Source organism: Astatotilapia calliptera, chromosome 14 (assembly GCF_964374335.1).
Source record: "Astatotilapia calliptera chromosome 14, fAstCal68.1, whole genome shotgun sequence".
NCBI lineage: Eukaryota > Metazoa > Chordata > Actinopteri > Cichliformes > Cichlidae > Astatotilapia > Astatotilapia calliptera.
Window position 1 is genome coordinate 26229233 of NC_137435.1, and position 20810 is coordinate 26250042.

The 20810-nt window shown below is 41.2% G+C and overlaps 1 protein-coding gene across 1 annotated transcript in view; it reads left to right on the forward strand.

Annotated features, from left to right (window-relative positions):
- Positions 1-20810, forward strand: part of LOC113036855 (cilia- and flagella-associated protein 337) — a 38254-nt gene that overhangs the window by 7431 nt on the left and 10013 nt on the right. The window contains exons 6-11 of the mRNA XM_026193395.2: positions 581-748; positions 2347-2495; positions 3129-3362; positions 3695-3859; positions 10624-10739; positions 14725-14855. Coding sequence (XP_026049180.2) covers positions 581-748; positions 2347-2495; positions 3129-3362; positions 3695-3859; positions 10624-10739; positions 14725-14855 — 963 coding nt within the window. The remainder of the gene's footprint in view (positions 1-580; positions 749-2346; positions 2496-3128; positions 3363-3694; positions 3860-10623; positions 10740-14724; positions 14856-20810) is intronic.

Below are 20810 nucleotides of genomic sequence, written 5' to 3' on the forward strand. Positions count from 1 at the left end.
AGCTCCTGAGAATTGGTCGGTTTACTATACGGCTGCGGTCATTGCACATTTAGCGCAACCGTTTCAGAGAGTGGATGGATATCCTTTGGAGCCGTGCTAGTGAGAGCATTTTGGCATCAGCAAGGAGAAGGATATAATTTGAGGAAATGAAAGAAGATGAGCAGTGTGTCATCATCAAAATATGTTGCAATGTTGTTTTTATATTGAATTTGTCAAGTTTGAAACTAATTTAGTCACTCTGCCAGTAACTTTTGCTGTTTACACAGGAAGGCAGCAGCTATTGTTTAGGATTATTTTCTTCTCTTGAAATTAGCTTGTAGATAAAAAGCCTATTGCTGTGTTTGTACAAGCCATACAGCTTTTCCTTTATGATGAAACCAGTTGTAGTTATTGTGGATTGGAAGACGATGACAAATAAGCAGCTCCTAATGCTAAAGCAGAAATTTACAATGACATAAACTGCAGAAATGTTAATATAATGTTATACTATCTACTTGCTTTTTTCTGGATGGAGTCAAGCTAACTACAGTATGCCACTTCTGATTTACTTTCACTTTTCTGACTATTATGCCTCTTGCAGTGCGTTACCTGGGCTCACTTGAGGCCTTTGTGTCGTGCAGCATCGCACCACAGAGCAGCATCGTGATTGGCTGGAGGGAAAAGGAAAGCACGAGCCTACGAATCACTTCTTACTCTACAAAGGACGGTGTGTGGGACGTCGACTTCCATATTGGACTCGGCCTGTTAGGTGGGTCCAAACGAAGTGGCTGTACAACATAAAGTATGATGACATAGAGTCATGGTAAAATGTAATTTTCAAGGTTTTAGGTATTACGACATGATAAAAATAATTTGGTCCTTACTACGAATTGAAATTTGGCAAATGCAACCTCAGATGAAGACTCTGACATTATTTATTTCACAAAAACTGAGATAAAATGCAGAAGTATGTAAAAAAAACTATGTGCTCCTCATGATTCAAAACATCACTGTTCTGGATGACGAGCTTTAGCTGTCAGACAGATGGCCTCACATGTGACTCTAATATGTTAGTATTCAGTTCATTGTCCACTCAATGATCCTAAGGTCCTGTGACTGCAAAACAAGCTCAGATCATCAGCTCTCCACCACCGTGCTCGACATTAAGTATGCTTGCGTTCATGGCGCTGTGCATTATGGCCAAAACCTTCTGCTTTTACATGCAAATGGTCACTTAATCAAGTACATTTGATTATTAGCACCTGGCTGCTAATTACCTTCTTAATTCCTATGGAAGCAGTAAGGTTGTACACAGTGTAATATGTCATATTTTGTCATTTTGTCTGTTGTTGTTCATTTAAGGCTGTATTAACCTCAGATTATATTTAGCTACCTTTTTATTATGCCTGATAGAACCTTGAATGAAAGAGGCTGCACTTTGTTTTTACCATGAGTGTATATGAATCATATTTATTCACTTGAAGGTTTTCATTTCAGGTTTAACTTAGAGGTTTTACATAAAAAAAACATAAAAAAAACAAAAAAAAACTCTAATGATTGTACACTATCTATTAAATGTCTAATGTACCATACCATGTGTTTCTAAATAATTGCAAAAACGTGAATGCTTTTACAGTTCTCAATCAATCAACTTAAATTTACTAACAATGCATCATCAAAACTGTCAAATGCCTCATTGAACAGTAAATTGGTTGTGGTGGTGGAGGGGGCTGGGAGCGGTATTGTTCCCTGGAAATAACTGCAATTAATCTCTCCGCTAATTTGGGAGCTGTTCAGACCTGGCACTGAAATGTCTCTTTTGATGATCAGTCAGTTCACCCTTGGGATTAAAATGCATCTTGAATGACCACCTGTAATTGGATCTCACTACCCCGCTCTGTATGCGAGTGAGCTTTACATAATTTCGATTTGCGAAGACTCGAGATCAAAGTCCGGCACAAGTCCATTTCTGAAACCTACGTTTGACCAGACCTGCTACCAGAATCAACATGCAGTTATCTCCAAGTCGGAATGCACTGAGATCTGACAGATTTTTGCATAAGGCTGTTGGCCAACTGTGCATGTAAATAAATAAATAGTGAGTAAACCTGTTTGTTTAATCACAGGTGGGCTCATGGTGGGGTGGATTTGACTTGGAGGGGACCCGTGCGGGCATTTGATCTTCATTTGCAAACAGAAGTCATGTAAATGATTATCTCCATATAGAGAGGAAAAGTCACCGGAAGACACTGGACATGCATTCTTATGCCAGGTGTGAACTAACATGCCTGGAGCTGTCCGCTTGTGTTAGGATCACAAAGAAGCCTGTTACTTCCAGGTCTGAATGGTGCCTCTGATTGGTTGTAGCCACAGCAGGTGTGGATCATCACGTCTTGCTGTGGAATCCTTACGTGACCTCTGAGCCGGTGTGCGCCCTTGGTGGACACACAAGCCCCGTCATTGCTGTCTGCTTCCTGCAGACCAAGCAACAACTCCTCAGCTACTCCAAAGATAAGGTAGGAGTGCCCTTCAGTGGGTGCGCAGACCCGCTACTAGTGCAGATAATGTAGAGATGAAGAGCCCCGTAATTGTAATATTAATTGTTATTCCTTGCTTTAATTACTGCAGACGAACGAGGTGTTGGGGATGAGCCTGTTTCACATTTTTCTTGCCACTGTCAGCTGGTGTTTCGTTTAAAGCCTTGTTTTATTTTCTGATGCAAAGAGGATGTTGGTGCTTCTGTTGCTTTTCCTCTCCCTGTTGTAGCACCGTGCATGTTTGCCTTCTCTTTGGCTTTTCTGAAGAGAATGAATATTTTAGAAGTGATTTATGTTCCATCTGCCTCTGCTCAAACACCATCTGCCACTGCAAGAAACTCTGAAGGCTTTACCTCAGTTCACTCTGAAAGAATTTCTGGAGCAGTGACAGGCATGTTGTTGCCGTTAGAAGCAATATGGCCACTAAAACTGCAACCAGAGGAGCAGTTCTTCATGGTGCAACGATGTATTTGCTTGGTAATCACTGAATAAAAGTTTTTTTGTAGGAGCGATAGCTTTTAGTGGCACTTTTCTTTTTTAGGAACATGTGGATATGTACCAAAATATCTGCCCTGAAGCACAGACACATAAGAGTCCTTATTATCCTTCCAGGTGCTCTGTCTGTGGGATGTGTCCAGCCAGCTGTGCACACACCGTCTGGCCGGTGTCTTTCCAAACATACAGGGGGACACACACCCCTTCCTGTTTCTCAATGAGGAGCGCCAGCACCTTGTGCTTTCATTCAACAGCCTGCTTCTCCTGCTGGAATCCAAGAGGGAGGAGAAGAAAACCAGTAGCCATGAACATCCTGTTACCTGTGTGCTGTATAACAGTCGGTTCAGACAGGTATGTCAGTGACATGGTCTTCTGTGACCTGCTGTTTTATTTCTTTGTGTTTCCACATGTACAATTAATACAATAGGTAAGTTCTCCAGTTCTTCTCACTCCTCTTAACAAGCTGTTTCCCACTGACGCGGCAGCAGACACCAAACATGTGAAAATGAGCACCTATTGTGCGCCACTCGTGTTTTTCTTCCTCCTCTTGTTCCCATTATGTATTCTTCAGCGGTGGCTTAGCGCTAAAATAAGCGTGGAGAATGGATTGGTTATCTGAGCATCATTAAAGAATGCATTAGTGCCTTTGCTGTAGCATAACATGGATCAAACTCTCTCTGCAGGTAGTCAGCAGCGACTCTGCCTCCTCTGTGATCTTCTGGCTGACTGACACAGGACAAAAGGTCAAGCAGTTCCACCGTTGCCATGGTGATGCTGAGATCTCCACCATGGCCCTAGACGTTACGCAGACCCGACTGTTTACCGCGGGCGCCGACGGAGAGGTCAAAGTAGGTGGACAGGCGTACGCGCACACACACACACACACACACACACACACACACACACACACACACACACACACGGATTTGTACGGATATGAAGATGCACAGTACAGCTGCCGGCTAGTCCTCATGGAAATGTTAAAGCCTGAGTGAAATGCAAAATTAAAGTGTGAATTAATGTGGAGTAGCAGCTTTTTAGGACAATGTTTCTAGGAAATTGTTGTATTTACTCCTGATATGGGCACTACAAAATAGATGTGTGCAGCTGCAAACCAGCATGGTTACATTTACATCAGCTGCGGCTCACTGTGTTAGATTATTGTGTGATTAACTGTTGGCTAATGGCCAAACGTGGATTTGAAGGGACAACACCAGCTTTTTGACAAACTGGCACAAATTTCCCCCCGAAAATGGTAGAATGGTTGGTGTTTGTGTCTAATGGGTCTAAAGGTACTTGCCAATTTCCCCACTGGATCACTGTGAATTCAAATAGTGTTTTTGCTCAGGTGCTGGAGACTATCAGAGGTGATTATCAGATGATATATGTTGTAAGACAAACAATATTCCTAAGAATTTAGATTTAGCAATATCATTTAGTGTTCCCATTTGTATCTCTAGCTGTGTCAAGCTGATGTGGGTGCTTTATGGCAATGCTGAATATTTTTCAGTGTGAGGAAGAATATTTTTTGTTTGCTGTATTGTTATTTTATCACTTTACAATATTAAATTTTTTTTTACAAGTTTATATCTTCATTAATATGAAATAATACTTTATTTTGTATCGCCTTAACTTCCGTCAGCAATAACACTGTGTTTTGAGTTCATTCCTGCCTCCGTGAGCTTGCGTTTGGGTCCTCATCCTGCCTGCACACAGCCTAATCATGACAGAATCAAATCTTACTGATCTCATTTACATTTTTCAGGGTTTGCAGGATATGCTATAATGTGTAATCCTGCCTCTGTACACCGCCACAGTGAATAAAACATCAAAAAAAATCCAGATGTGATTGAAATTCAAGGGGTTTGACCAACATTTTGTTTTACCAATTTGGGACAGTTAATGCTGTTAATACATAAACAGTAGCTATAAGGTAACTGGACAATCTAACGTAATTTTAACTGGAAGTATTATTTTTAAGAGTTGGATGAAAATCCTTTGCAGTCGATGACTGCCTGATGTCTAGAACGTGGACGTGAACAAATGCTACGTTTGCTCCCTTGAGTCGCTCTGCCGGTCCACCTTCAGTTGCTGCTTGTTTGTGGGTCTCTCTGCATTCACGTTTTTATTCAGTAACTGAAAAGCTGCATTGCTGGGTTTAGATCAGGTGACTGATATATCCTGTTTCTTTTGTCTTGAGAAACTCTTGGGTGACTTTCAAGGTATGCAATGAGTCATTATCCATTTACACTGTGAAACTCTGATCAGTTATACAGTGTTTGGCTGAATCTGAGCAGAAAGTATAGTCCTGTACACTTCACACAGTTAACACTCACATCAATAAACACTAGTGACTGGGTTCCACTGGCAGCCGACATCTTAACAGAGCTGACAGGCAGTCGTGCCTCTCTGAGAGAGATCACAACTTGGTTAAATGCTGTGAAATTGTTTTATTTAACCATGGAAATAATTCTGTCATCATGCACTTTATGTGTCTTCTGTGGTCTGTCAGGCCTTTTTGGTGTTGCTGAGCATTCTTCCACTTAAGAATGAACCATGTTGTTGATTTAATCCTTCCTAAAGTTTTTGCTGAATGATTTTTTGGGCCCTGCGACAGACTGGCAACCTGTCCAGGGTGTACCCCGCCTCTTGCCCTGTGACAGCTGGGATAGGCTCCAGCGCCCCCCGTGACCCTGAAAAGGATAAGCGGAAGCGCCAGCCGGACATAAGAATTATTAATGAGGGCTGGGGAATCAAGTTTGCTCAGACCCGAGAGCAGATTGTGCACCTCATTAAAGAAAACAGGCAAAAAAGTGCAGAACTAAAAGAAATGACCAACCAGCTCCACGACAAGAAAACGATGAGTGATAAGATACAACGGGATCTCCAATACATGGACCGAAAAAATCGGCTCCTCCAAAGACAGCTCCATGAAGCTGTGGAAGAAAAGAATAAATTCCTCCAACAGAAGGAGGAGCATGACAAAAAGCAACGAGACATGCAGCACGAACTGAAGAGCATGCAGGAAAAATACCGAATGCTGAAAGAAAGCCTGGATGAAACACTGTGCCAAAATAAAGACCTTCTTCAACAGAAAGAGCAACAACAAGAAAGACTGAAAGAAGGAAAACGCATCGTCCAGGACTTTGAGTCTAAAAATCTAAAACTGCAAGAGTTTTGTAATCAGCTGGAGGACAGCAACTAAAGTGGAAGAAGAAAAGGACAAACTGGAGAAACGCTGCTCACAGATGCAGAGAAGGATCGATCAGATAGCGAGAAACAATTCTGAGCTCGTTAAGGGGATTTTGGTGGAATTCAATAACTTGAAGCGTGAAAACACTCAAATGCAGGCGCAAAAACAACAACAAGACAAAATACATGAAGACCTGCAGCTCACGCTCCAAGAAACCCAGAAAAGAAACGAGCAGTTAGAAGACAAGCACAAAGAGGTCCAACAGAGAAATGCAGACATGCACAAGGACAAGCTGATACAGGAGGCAACATCCAAACAACTCAAAGACAAGCTTGAAGAAGAACAAGCAACATTGGAAGAGGTGGAACAAAGATGTGAGAAACTTGAAGAACAAAACGCAGTAACCATCGATGAGCTGAGAAATCTCATCCTGGGAAAAAAAGCGCTCGTGGAAAAGTGCATGAAAAAAAAGAAAAATGGTTCCGCTTGTTCCAGAGGAGAGACGCTACTGCTTCCTCACCTGATGCAGCCTCGTCTTGCTCCACCTCTGTTAACCCCCCCAACCAGTCCCGGCAGTTGACTGTCCCCTCCTGAGCCTGGTTCTGCCGGAGGTTTCTGCCCGTTTAAAGACAGTTTTTCCTCCCCACTGTCGCCAAGTGCTTGCTCAGAGGGGATTGTTGGGGTTTTCTCTCCTCTACCTTTTTTCTTCATTTACTTGCTTGTTTAACTTTTTTTCAACTTATCTAAATAATAAACCAATTAAATTTATCCTTCGAGTATTTTTCATCTCATCTTTACAGAATTTTTCCAAAACATTTTCAAACATTCAGATCTGTCTTTTATTTTCTTCTTGAAACCTCATAAATGTTGAACTTAAAAACCCGGAATATGGTTTGAAACATTGTTTCAGCTGAAAGTGGCACAACATGCTTGAGTGTGTGTGTGTCAGGGTATCACTAGTTAGGTCATCATGTTTAGACTCATTCACTCCAAAATTATTTAGGCCAAATCTTTAAAACAGTGTCATTTCATACACATTTTCAATTGACTTCAATCGCACAAATGCAGAAATAATTATTTGCAGTATCTTATTTATTATGAGAATGTCATGACTGATCATTTGTACCTACACCACCAAAAATGGGGGCAAAAGGAAGGAGATCATGTTTAATCGGTTATAAGAAAAGGTTAGAAATATAAGTGCTGACATGAGCAGTGTCCACAGAAACCTCTGAATCTCAGCTCAAAGCTCAAATAAACCATTTCTAATAATAATATGAAACTAAACTGGGAAGTCATAAAGGAACTGACTCACGAGGAAACACATGGAGGGGCACACAGTCATGAGCGAGAACGCGACACAGAACTGAGGGAGACGCGGACATAAATACACAGAGGGTTAACGAAGGAAGTGGGAGCACACGGGGAACACAGCTGAAACAGATAATCGTAACGAGACAGGGAAGGAGTGAACACAACATGACGCATACTGACGAGAGACTGTCAAAGTAAAACAGGAAGTACACAGAGGTTCAGACAGGAGAGAGAGAGCACAGACATAACAGGCTGGGGAAAACATTGAATGAAACACAAGGAGGGGAGACGAGGGCTCACAGATACAGAGGGGCACACAGGGGGTAAAAGTCACAAGGGGAAATCAAATAAGGAACAACTTAACAGAGCAACCCAGGAACCATGGCCTAAATAAAGAACAAAATACAAAATTACATGAAAACTAACAATTCTGGGCCAACATGGCCCAGGACAGATTCGTTAGATCTAAATATTCATTTATGAGAAAAATCCGTTTTCTTACACTGTCGTTTGTCACTAGATCTCCTCAGGGCAGAATCCCGTCTTGCACAGTTTCTTCTTTGTTGGTAGTTTAAAGATCTTTTAGCTGGCAAGCCATTTCCTCATTTAGTAAGCTCTAGTTAAGTTTCAGTGTCTGGAAATAATGTTACAAATATTAATGTTGATATTTTACCAAATTGTAGTGGAATCATTTCAGTCAGACTAATCAGACTAGCACATATGTTTGCAATCCAGTTTTTACTACAAAAATAACAGCTGTGAGAATCTCAAACATAATAACAAGTTTTAATCATTACTGAACATGTAATAAAAAGAGCTTATCATCCAGGAGTTTGAAGCACTTGTGAGCTTTGTTCAGTAGATTTCGCTCGTAGGAATTTCCGTTTTCTAAGTTATTTGCTTCCAGATGTTTGCAGTGGCATTATGTTTGGATCCCAAGCTGCCCCTGCTTCACACACAAAGGAGCTTCTGACTGAATTACAGCTATTTCTCATGTAATTTCAACTAATGGAAACTCTAATTCAAGATATCCATAATTACATTTCAGCTATAGAAAAGGAAACTCTGAGATATCATTAACATCATTTTGAATAGTTAGAATTACAGCTCAAGATGTCTACAACCTCATTCTGACTAGTTAACCCCTCATTTAAAACGTATAATGAGGAGAAGGCAGTTATCTCGAATTGAGGGGAATTAAATATATCTTCAGTCGGAATTGTAACTAATCAGAAATTAATTTTAGATATCCAAAATGGGAGTTTTTCCAAGTAGTAATTCCACTGCAGATTCAGCCCATATTCATTTTGGATTTGAAAAATGTAATTAAGAATATCTGAAAGAGAATGTGCAGTGCACTTAAATGGACACCATTTCTCCGAGAGACAACGACCTTTTTGATATCTGAAATGTTCTTTTTGGGCTCCGAAGAATTGAATGACAGATTTCTGCAATACACATCCAGTGTAGGTATTAAATGTGAAAACAGCTTGCCATATGTAGCATTCTGAGACTGTTTTTAATGACTTTGAGCTTACTGCAGTAGTTATAATTATGCATTTTTGCAATCAATATAATCAACCACATCAGCTCTCTGACCCCATGAGACCTTGTGAGAATGCATCCATGTGCAAGTAGCGTCAGAAATACTTGCACCGCTGCTTGAAACAACCACACAAGTCATTCTCAGCAGAAGAAGCAGGGCCCCCCCTGGGCCAATTAGTAACACGATGCATCATCGCTCCAATTTTCATCAACAATGAACCCGTTGTGTAGCAGTTAGGGCCATTCCAAATGTGAAATTTTGACCTTTTAATTACAGTGTCCCCATTGAGCCAATCAGTGTTTCTTTGTGAAATTGCACAAACAAAGACGCAAAGTGCGTCATCGTGTAAAATTGGACACAGAAGAAGAAATGGTGCCTGAGCTGTGACGGGGGATTAAAGCCCTAATGTCATGTTGCCTTATCCCTCCTTGGGGGGAAAAATGACACTTTCAAAAGTAGAAAAACACACATTGGTTTTATTTATTTTTTTAAATCCTTTTTTTAGACAAGAAAATAAAGCTGTAATTCCATTTCTAGTAAATTTCCTTAAGCAACATACACCCACTGGGCGCTTTGTTAGCTGCAGCTTCCCAGTACTGGGTTGCCTTCAGAGCTGCTTCAATGGCACAGATTCTGCAAGGTCCTGAAAACAGTCCTCAGGGATTTTGGTCCATGGACATGACAGCATCACACAGCTCATCCATGATGAGAATCTATTGTTCCATCACATCCCAGAAGTGCTCTATTGGATTAATCAGAATGCAGGATCAGAGGATCAGAAGATGGGTATGCTGTGGTCATAAAGGGCTGAACATGGTCACCAACAATATTCAGGTAGGCTGTGGTGTTTAAATTATGCCCAGCTGGTACTAAGGGGTGCAAAAATAAAATATCCCCACATGATTACATCACCACCCCCCACCTGAAGAGTTAAAACAAGGCAAGACGGAGCCATGGTTTCCTGTTGTTTACGGTAAATTCTGACTATACCATCGTAATTTTTCAGAAGAAATTGAAACTCTTCCCACCGGGCAATGTTTATCCAATCTTCTGTTTTGGTGAGCCCGAGTTAACTGTAGCCTCGGTTTCCTACTCCTAGTTGTCAGGAGTGGCACCCAGTGTGATCTTCTGCTGCTGTAGCCCATCTGGTTCAAGGCTCAGCATGTTGTGCATTCAGAAATATACTAACTGGTTGTAACAAGTGGTTACAACAAGTATTTCTACCCAAAGCTGCTACTCACTGGATATTTTCTCATTTTGGGATCATTCTTTTTAAACTCTAGAGGTGGTTTTGCAGTTTCTGAAATACTCAGACCAGCCCACCTGGCATCAACAACAATGCTACATTCAGAGCCACTTAAATCCCCTTTCTTCCTCATTCTGATTCTCAGTTTGAACTCCTGCAGCTTGTCTTGACCATGGCTATATGTCTAAATGCACCGACTTGCTGTCTTGTGATTACATATTTGCATTAATGAGCAGTTGAGGGTGTACCAAAGACTTTAAAAACATTTCGTGTTGTCCAAATGCATTTAAGTGTTATTTTGGCTTCTTTTCAGGTGTGGGACTTTAACGGCCGCTGCCTTCACAGAATGAATGCCGGCCTGGGTCGTGCTGTCAGACTCTCTCAGGTGTTGTTGCTGAAGAGAAGCATACTGGTGATGGGCTGGGAAAGGTAGTCGTGTATATATTTAAGAGATGTTATTATTTTGATTATTGTTGTTTTGCTCATTTGTGTTTCATTTTAAACACTAAATCCATAATGTACAACACTGAACAACTGTGTGTAAAAATGACTGTGTGTGAAAGCATCTGCGTGTGTGTTTGTGTGTTTCTGTCCTTTCTTGCTCTGTCTGGCTGCCAAAAGCTCAGAGCCAACCAGACATCTGGACCCTAACAAGTCAAAACGCTCCAGGGCGCTCATATTTGCTTTACTATCACTACCTCATATTTGTGTGATAGTGTGTGTGTGTGTGTGTGTGTGTGTCTATTCTTTTTATACTCACATCACATCTGCTCTTCATCATCATCATCATTTCACACCCAGTGAGCTGAACTCAGCAGTGTGCTATCATCAAGTTATACGACTCGCTCTCTTTCTGTCTTTCCGTCTCATCGCCACATGCGCGCACACATCCCGACGCGCGCACGCACGCAGACACACTCTTTCTCGCTCTCTGGGGAGTCACAGTGGTAACGAGAACATAGACGACAGATCAGCAGCAGTAAAAGAAAATGGTGCCGTTATGACTTTCATTACTCATATAATTTCCTGTTTCTTCGCATCAGCCTAGACCGCAGTTTAATCCATATAGCGCTGTGTCACATGGCATCCAATTCAAAGTCCTATCAGCTTCGGCTGCTCAAGCGATCTCACGCGGGTTGAAATATCCACATCCCACTGCTAGACATACTTCTCAGTTTGAAACCAAAGTGCATCATTATTTCATTTCACATGCAGCAGCAGCTCAACAATAAAAAGCAAAAGTTCTGTGATGAGAGAACAAAAAAGTAAAGAAGAAGAACTCATTGCAGGTGTGCTAAAAGTCCTCCTGAGATGATGAGTATTAAAGTGTTGCATATTCATGATATCCCCTGTGGCGCTGTAGTGTAAAGGAACTGCTTCCATGTTCATTACCAACACTGCCTTGATGCATTGCAGGTGTAAAGCAAAGTTTGAATGTGTTGCAGAGGAGGTATAATTTATGGAATAAATAGCTGATTAATGCAATGTTTCTTCAGACTACGGGGGGAAAAAAGCAATTTGATGGGGGCAGCATGGATGGCGAGGTTCAAAATTTGTAGTGAAATTAAATGAATATGATTTTTGTTGGGAAAATAAACAAATGAGTCTGCTAATGCTATAATGATTACCTTTAATGCACTCAAATTCAAGTTATTTCTTTTTTTAAATGAGCAAAATAAAACTTTTTTCTTTGGGGGGTGGGGGTGGGACATAAGCCTGCTACAGTTCTGTGTAAAAGTCTTCGACCAATCGTCATATCTTTATATTTTGCTTCCAAGGAGTCACGCCTTATTGTAGCATTTTTAACGTGCGCAGTAGGTGTCCAGGTTAAGCCTCTTAACACTGACCTATGAATCATGCAATCATAAAAAGGGCACCGATCTCGAATACATGAACCACATAACAGACAACTTAGCAGAGGATACATTTTAAATGGTGTCTTTTGGCACTTTGTTGTTAGCAGCCTGTCGTAGAAGCACATTATTTGTTCCAATTTCCTTTGTTGAATCTATAGAAAATCCCAAAGATAACACAGTTCAACAGGCATAAAATAGGATTTTTGCACCAACGAGGTGATTCCCAAAGGACTATTAGCTGAAAATGACATATCTCAGCATGCTGTGATCTACACATGGCCCCGCATTGCACTGCTCCCTTCACCTCCAATTTAATCCATGCTGAGATTCTTTCCTTAAGTAATTTAAAGAAACTGGACAAGTAGAGGACAAAAGGAAGGCCTAGAGGGCCTAAAAATACTATGTACAGCAGATGAATATTATCTGAAAGTCATGTCTTTAAGAAATAGGAAAAAAAAAATCTGACAAAGGCCCAAAGAGATGCATTTGACCCTTTAGTTGATCCATTAACTGTTCACTGAAGCCTCATCAGAAACTATCTGGGTAGCTGTCAACAAGCCGTCTTAAGGAAGGGAAATGGGGACACAATGAAACACTGTCAGTCATGGATTGGCCTCTCCTGGAGCTGGACCTCAACATCACTGAAGCAGTGTGGATTCATCTTGACAGAGAGCAGAACAACAGGTAGCCGACATTCAAAGAAGACCTTCGAATGTCCTTCAAGAAGCCTGGAGAACTAGTCCTGAAGACTACAAGCTACAAGAAACCTGTCTATAAGAGTTCAGGTTGTGTTAAAGAATAAACGTTGTCATAACAAATACAGACTTTCAACATCTGAGATTTGTAAATTTGATTATTTTTTGCCTTATTTACTGTATTTCCATGTGTATTTGCTGCACCTATTTCCCAGCATAATATAAAAAAATGAGAGGTGACTGTTGGGTCTGCGCTTCTACAGGCCCTGCTGGTTTAGAGACTTATTCCCGTTAACAAAGCAAGACGATGAGCCCTCATCTGGGACTCTCCTCAGCTCTTTCCGGGACAGTGGCACGGCTGCCCCTCTGTTGGTCTTCCTTGGTCTCTTGTGTTCTGGGGGCCTCTGGATGTCTGGAGTTTTGATCTCCTCCATACCTGCTTCATGCCCTGGAGGACGGGGCTGTGGCCCCCCCACACCCTCTAGCAGATTATTACATGAAGGAACCTTTTAAAAAACAAAAAACAAACGCATCCATGCTCACAGGTGTACACACGGGTGATCACACCCACAAACTACACCCTTTTTGGCTCCTACCTCAAAGCACACTGTGTTCTGTTGATCTTATGTGCTGCACAATAATGTTTAATATTTAGTATTTACTGTCATATTCCCATATATCATTGTGATGTTGTTTATTCTATTACTCTTGTTCTCTTCTGCTTGTTTTCTTTTTTCTTTCTCAGCAGGTGACCCAGGTGATTGATATATGCATTTCTTTTTTCTTTTTTTCTTCTTTTTTTCTTTTTCTGCTCATTCTGTTGGTTTTTGTCTTTTGCCCTTCTCCCCCATCCCTCTTCTCAGCTGTTTCTCTTTCCCTCTTTCTTTCTCCCCTTCTTTCCCCCAGTCAAGTCTGTCCCGTATTCAGTAAGTGAAAATAAAATAAACAATAAAAGGTGAATCAAATGGACCATTACGGCAAGGCTGGGATGGTCAATTTGGTAAAGTAAATCCGTTGGGCATCTTTCTTTGCCTTTAGACAACAATTCTGATGGCAAAAGAGCCAAACGGGACAGGCAAAAAAAACCAAAAACAAAAAAAAACAAAACAAAAAAAACCAAAAAAACAAAGCAAGACGAACAGCTCAACCGGTTTTCACATGCTAGCAAGGGGAATGGACGGCAGCAGTCCTCTGCCGTTGGTGTCAAGTGAGTCCAAAGAACCAGCTTCCCCTACAGCCTTTTATTTCTGTGACACACAGTTTACACAAACACTCATTGTAAACCCCCCTATAAAAGGTTAAAACACTGTGTGTGTGTGTGTGTGTGTGTGTGTGTGTGTGTGTGTGTGTGTGTGTGTGTGTGTGTTTGTGTTTGGGGGTGCGTTTGTGTGACCTCCTGCTCACCAAAATGGTCATAAAGGCAGGAAGTTTACTAAACAAGAAAACAGAACCTTCATGTGCCTATAATAAAACACTACAGCCTCCCCACCATTCAACAGGCTGGGGAGGGCAATAGAAACAGGAGAATGTCTTTGATCATACAGTTTGAACCAAGACTTACAAATTTAAGTACAATAATGGCAACATTTAACAATTTGACTCCAACAGTGACTCTATACTTTTACACAGTACTGTAACTACTGTGTAACTAACTAGCAAGTACTGTTGCTAGGGCTGCTCCGAACTGCCAGTGATACTGATGGTCATTATAATAATAATTTAATATAACATGTATCCTGATTAACACATATGTTGCCTAAAGAAAGAGAATTAATAATGATGGTCCAGTGTGCATCTTATCTTAAAACTGTGTTGGAGTCATTTTTACACCATTTCCTTCCCTCTGTGTTTGTCCCTCTGTAGGAAGTTAACAGTTTTCCGCCTGCATTCCTTCTGGCAGTCTACTGTTGAGCCCTGTGAGTGGAAGGGGGGACTCCAGCATCGCGGTGCTGTACTGTGTGCCGCATTCCAGCCCCCACAGACTCTAGTGACAGGTGTGTGTTTGTACATGCAACGTAAATGTTTCTTTTACTCAGTAAAGTTTTGCAGTAACAGAAGCGTCATTAACAATGCATGTGTGCATTCATGCCTGTAGCTTTTGTGTGCACCTTTCCTTTTCGATTACGCTTTCACAGCTTATAAGAACGAGAGCTTGTGCAGAAGAGAGAGTTGGAAGAAAGGGGGAAAAAAACAAACACAGGCTAGGAAATTAAAATGAATCTGAGAAAACAGACTTTAGTTAACTGAAAAATAACTGGCTGCAGTTATCTGCTGATTAAAGTAAGTGGTGTTGTTATCAAAGGACTCAAGCTTCACGCTTCTCTGTCTCTGCTGGAAATGGCTGTGTGTGTGTTTTTTGTGTGTTTGTGCACATGTGAAGGTAGAAAGAGACTTAATAGAGCTCAGAATTCACAATCAAAGAACTGTACTCTCTCTCTCTCTCTGTGTGTGTGTGTGTGTCTCCATTTTTGGATTTTTTCTCTTTGTTGTTGTTGAACGTCAAATAATAGCCACAGTATAAACACAACAAAACTCTACAATATAAGTAAAAAAACCATAAAAAATAATGAAAAAGTGAAGTGAAAATACCCTAATTAGAAACTCCCCATGTGGCAGATACAGTAGACCTGCCAGGCCCTTTTAAGTCGGTGTTCTCCCCTGTTGGCCTTTGTTGGTGCAAACCACATTACTCAACAACAAGCACAACAGCTTCCATTTTCTCTGTTGTGGGCTGACATTTGCCTCCACCACAGACCGAAACCTTTAAATGTGAGAATGCCTTAATTTGCCATTTCCATCTTAATTAAATTTGCAATTAGAAGCAAGTAAACTGGAAAGGTCGTCAAGTATAATGAGGACAAAAAACCCTCACACGTGTTCCTGTCAGTACCGCAACTCACTAGAAAGTGAAGAAATCCCTGTATGTCTGTCTGCGCTCTGAGTGTGGAGGGGAGGGGCTTCAAACATAGACAGGTGACACAGGGACTCATAAACTGAGATGAAATGAAAGAAGTGTGTTTGTTTTTTTTAAGTGAAAAAACTAGAAATGCACAGATTGCACTTTTGATTGGCTGATTATGATTTTGTTTCACAAGTTTTTTCCACTTCAGATTGTCATATGAGACTGGCAGAGACTGACATCTAGCAGTTTGGAGGACCACATAATTTTACAAGCATAACCCTTTTTTCCCCTCGTGTGTGCTTTTCACTCGAGTGTTTCTCATAAAAAAACAGAAACTATCTTTTGAAAGCAGTTTTCCTTTATTGGTTAAATTGATCCTTTGCCCAATAAATCGCAATCTTCCAGGTTTGTGTCAGCAGATTGGGTGGGGTCTTTTCCTTTCCCGCATGACTATGCCCCAGTGCACAAAGGTAGATCCATAAAGGCATGGTTGAATGAGCCTGGTGTAGAAGAACTTGACTGGCTCGCACAAAGCCCTGATCTCAACCCCATCAAACACCTCTGAGATGAACTAGAATTACTGCAAGCCAAGCACTTCCCCTCCAGCAGCTGTCTGATCTCACAAATGATCTGGATAAATGGGCTGAGATTCCCACAGATACACTCCAAAATCTTGCGGAAAACCTCCCCAGAAGAGTGGAAGCTATTAAAGCTCCAAAGGTGGGACGGACTCCACATTAATGCCTATGGATTTAGAATGGAACGCCATCAAAGCTCATACTGATGTCAGTGTGTAGGTGGTCAAAAGCTTTTGCCCCTGTCCCTCGCCAAACAAATGCAGGTGCAACAGATTTACAGTTTATAAATAAACTAAGCAACTAACAGTGAACGAAAAAGATACTAGAATGTTGACTAGTGACCAACAGTCAGCTATGATGCTTTTTGTCTGCGACATGCAGTAATTAAACAACTTTTTTTTGTATTTGAACACTGATATTTTTCTGATAAGACACCTAAAACATACATTCACAATTATTAATGGCATAACGTGTGGGTTATACAAAGCTGAACCTGCAAAGGGCAGAGGTAGTGAAGGTGGATGAGTTTCTAACCATCCAAAGCCACTCAGTGCACTCACAGAGCAGTAAAGAAGACAGTGCAGACAGGGTGGAGTGAGTGGAGGTGGTGTCACTGCCAAAAAGACAAGAGGATGTGAGCCAGTGGTGACAGATGTTAAGAATTTCACTCTGAATTCTCATTATTAATTAATTAATAAAAATCATTAACCATCTAATCAGTGAATGAATGTTTTTAAAACTAACAATCAGCAGGAGCCACATTAAAACCCACCGTAATGTAACAGTCTGGTTATACCTAATAAGGGCGACAGCTAATTTAAGTTTGTAGTTTTCTAAATCTGCAGAATTGGTGTTTGGATGAAATGGTTAGATGACGACATTAAGAAAACTCAAGTGTTAATACTGGAGGCTACGCAATCAACCTGTTCTTACAGGCACTGTTTAAACAGGCTCTGCACTGGTTCATCCAATAAGCTCAAGATCTATTCCCAATAAAAAAGTTACAAGCAGTTCTCTTTTCACATTCTGTTTCTATACTCGTATTTTCTAATTCTGATTCTCTCTGCCTCTCCCTCCCTGAGTCCTTGGAGAAACAATTACTCAGTACCTCACTGAGGGTAGAACTGTTACACAAAAACAAAACAAAAACACAAAACAAAACAAAAACCTGAACACTGAAGAACATTTTCCGGCGTTACCATCAAAATGATTTGGCAGCTGATTAGTGCATGGACTCAGCGGCGTGAGCTGCAAATGACTCGTGTCCTAAAATCACACCAGCGCTTATTAAAATGCAGAAACACTGGGCGCCTCTGGCTAATGGAAGAGCAGACGAGAAGCGTTCGTCTTCCAATCACTCTATTTTTCATCCCACTTCTTCGAGTTCATGTGAACTTTTCAAAAACATTTTTTCCAAAGTTTTTATGCATGATTTAAAAAAAGAAAAGAAAAAAAGAAGCTTCTAAGCTTCTTGTGGACCTTGCAATCCCCCCTCCCTCCTTGGCACTTGATCACATCTGCCAAGCTGTCACACTGAGTATCAGCCATCATTAACAGAGAAACCAAGTAGCTGCTCTTTACATGGACAAATACATAGAATTAACGGCTCTGTCATGGTTTTTAGCATGTGAAGACGGCTTGCTTTGAAATGTCGGCATGACCCCTCAGTACTCATCACTTTCTAAGATTTTTTTTCTTTTGCCTGGGGGATTGAACTGGCAATCCTCCAGCCACTGGTCCACTTGTATAACCCTCAAACTGCAAACACCCTGCACCCAATTTGCCCCAGTATGCTCTTCACTTTGTAAAGTTGTATCACTTTGGCTCACGTATTGAAAGTTCAGCTGCAGTTTACCAGTCTGTGTGAGCAGCGTGCAGACACAAACTGCAGGGCCCCTCTCTGGCCTTCTGAGACAGATCAAGCCCACAGATAAGTACTGAGAGCGATAAAGTGAGGGATGGAGGTGGAAAGGTAGATAAGAGGGGTATTCTCAAAGCTGGAGGGAGAAATGGTTTGGAAGGAAATGAATAGTTGGAGCTAGAACAAAAAGCACGATTCAGGAGCTACTTTAGAAACTTGGAAACTTCTTCAAAGTTCGCTGTGCAATTTCTTTCCCCGTGCTCAGCCCCCCGCCATCAATTTATTTATCCATTTTTATCTAATCTCTGTACTTTAGACTGCCCACCCCCCTCCATCTACACATAGCCCCGCATTGCACTGCTCCCTCCACCTCCAATTTAATCCAAAATGCCCAATTTGAATTATGTTTATTAGAACTCTCGCAGTGGAAGCAAGGGTGAAATGAATGTGTTTCTGCCTTTCGAGCATCTATGTGTCTGTCTGTGCGTGCATGTTGTACGGCTGCAGGGAGGGTGCTTGTATATTTTAAGAAAAAACTTTGGAAATGTGCAGGCTGAATGCAAATGAGTCACCTCATAAATCACATTTTTTATATTTTGAGCTTCAGTGCTTTAACGTCTAGAAGGAGAAAGCGTTAAGCTGGGGGGAAGATTCAAAAACATAACCTTTGCGACAGCTTTTCGTCATCAGAGGTGCTGGGATATCCACATCTGCTAACATCTTGTCCAAAAAATTCAGAAAATGGTGTAATTCATTCCTAACTCCTCCTACATTTGAATATCCTGTGTGTTACTCTCCTCCCCTGGCCTTTGGGCATATGAAAGGGATGGAAAAAAATGAATGAAAGGGAGGGGGTAAAGAAAAAAAAAGGGTGAATCGCATTCGCATTGCTATTTCCTGCATTTCCACCCTTATCTTCTCGCACATTAAAGGAAAAGGTGCATGAGAACTGTGCGCTATTTTCTACATTAACTTTTGTTTTTTTTGGAGTTGCAAATTCTTTCTTTGACAAATCCACCGAGCAAAAAGGCGGCATCTAAAAGCGATGACGCATTAGTTTCAGTTGGCTGCATATTTCTTCGGGGTTGTAGTGAGTAATGCTCTTTTCACATCAAAGCATCGGTGCTGCCAAGTTATGCGCTTGTGCCGCCGAGTGAAGGCAGTGGTGGCATCATGGCCACCAGTGAGAAAAGTCAATTTAAAGTTCTATTTGGCCTCGCACCTGCTTAGGAGACGGTGCACGTGTCTGTGTTTGTGTATATTATTTTTGTGAGTGTGTGTGTATGTGTGTGTGTGCACGCATCTGTTAGTTTGGGTCTCGAGTTGAATCAAGTTGTAGCAGGAACATTGGGTTGATGGGGGACTGAGGCCTCCTCATCCATATTCAGTGTTTGCTAGGTTCTGCTTGACTTCTCACTCACACACACACACACACATGCACGCGCGCGCACACACACACACGTGCATTTCGGTGCACACAAACACAGCAGGATATATGGGTTCTGTGTATCTCCTTCAGTCTAACCCCCCTTTTCACTTTTCCTTCCTTCCTTGAATCCCTTAATCCTTTGTGAATGAAAAACTTCCAAGCAACCAGTCACCAACTAATCTGAAGTTTGATGAATGGCCAAAATGTTTTGCAACAAATAGAAATAGCAAGCGCAGAAATCAAAGGACGTGATGACAACAATGAAATTTTTTTTTTTTTTTGAGCAGAGGGGGCTCTTTTTGTGTATATATAAATCTGTTGGGGGAAAAATGGTAAACAATATTTAATATCATTGATATTAAATCAAGTGATGCCGCTTGAGTTGGCATTAACTGAGGCAGAGGAATGGAAGTTCAAAAATGACTCGGTGGAGTCAGAACTTTTTACCACAGACATTGTGCTGGTGGGTTAACTGGAACAGGTTCCATGGACTTCCACCAAAAAAAAAAAAAAGCTGGCACCACAAATTTGCTGGGCCCAAAGCTGATTTTAATAAACATGGGAGGCGCTGCCGCGAGAAATTCACTAATGACTGGCTGATGTACCAGACAGATTCTGTCTGCAATGATTTTCATATCAAGGAAATTACTTGTCAAACCTGTCAAAATGTGAGATCGCTCTCACAAGGCATCCAAGGCAAACTGGCTCCATGCTGGCACTGACAGCAGTAGCACAGGCTCTGTAATGGTAAAAACTAGCTAAAAACTCATCTGACCTCTGTAGCCATTTGTGGGCTTGAGCGTATTCGCCAAAAATACAATGAGTATAACATCTTTGTTTCTGCCAAATCAATCAATCTTTTTAAAAACAAAATCATGTTTTACAAAACTGAACAAAAGTTTCGGGCAACCCCTCATTTCTTTATATTTTTGCTCCAAGGACCAAGACTTTCTTGTAAATGTTTAAAGTGGTCTTGAGCAATAGTTGTCCAGGATTTCTGAGGATCTTTTAAAAATTTTCTTTAGACTTTGGCTGCTTTTTCATTCATTTTTAGTCCCGTCCTTGTGCCCGACCACATTCAGAGGACTGTTTTGTTTTTTGATCTGATCTATGAATCACTCAAGCCTAAAAAGGCATCAAACCTAAGAGAACCGGTGTTGTGTCTACACTTAGACCACT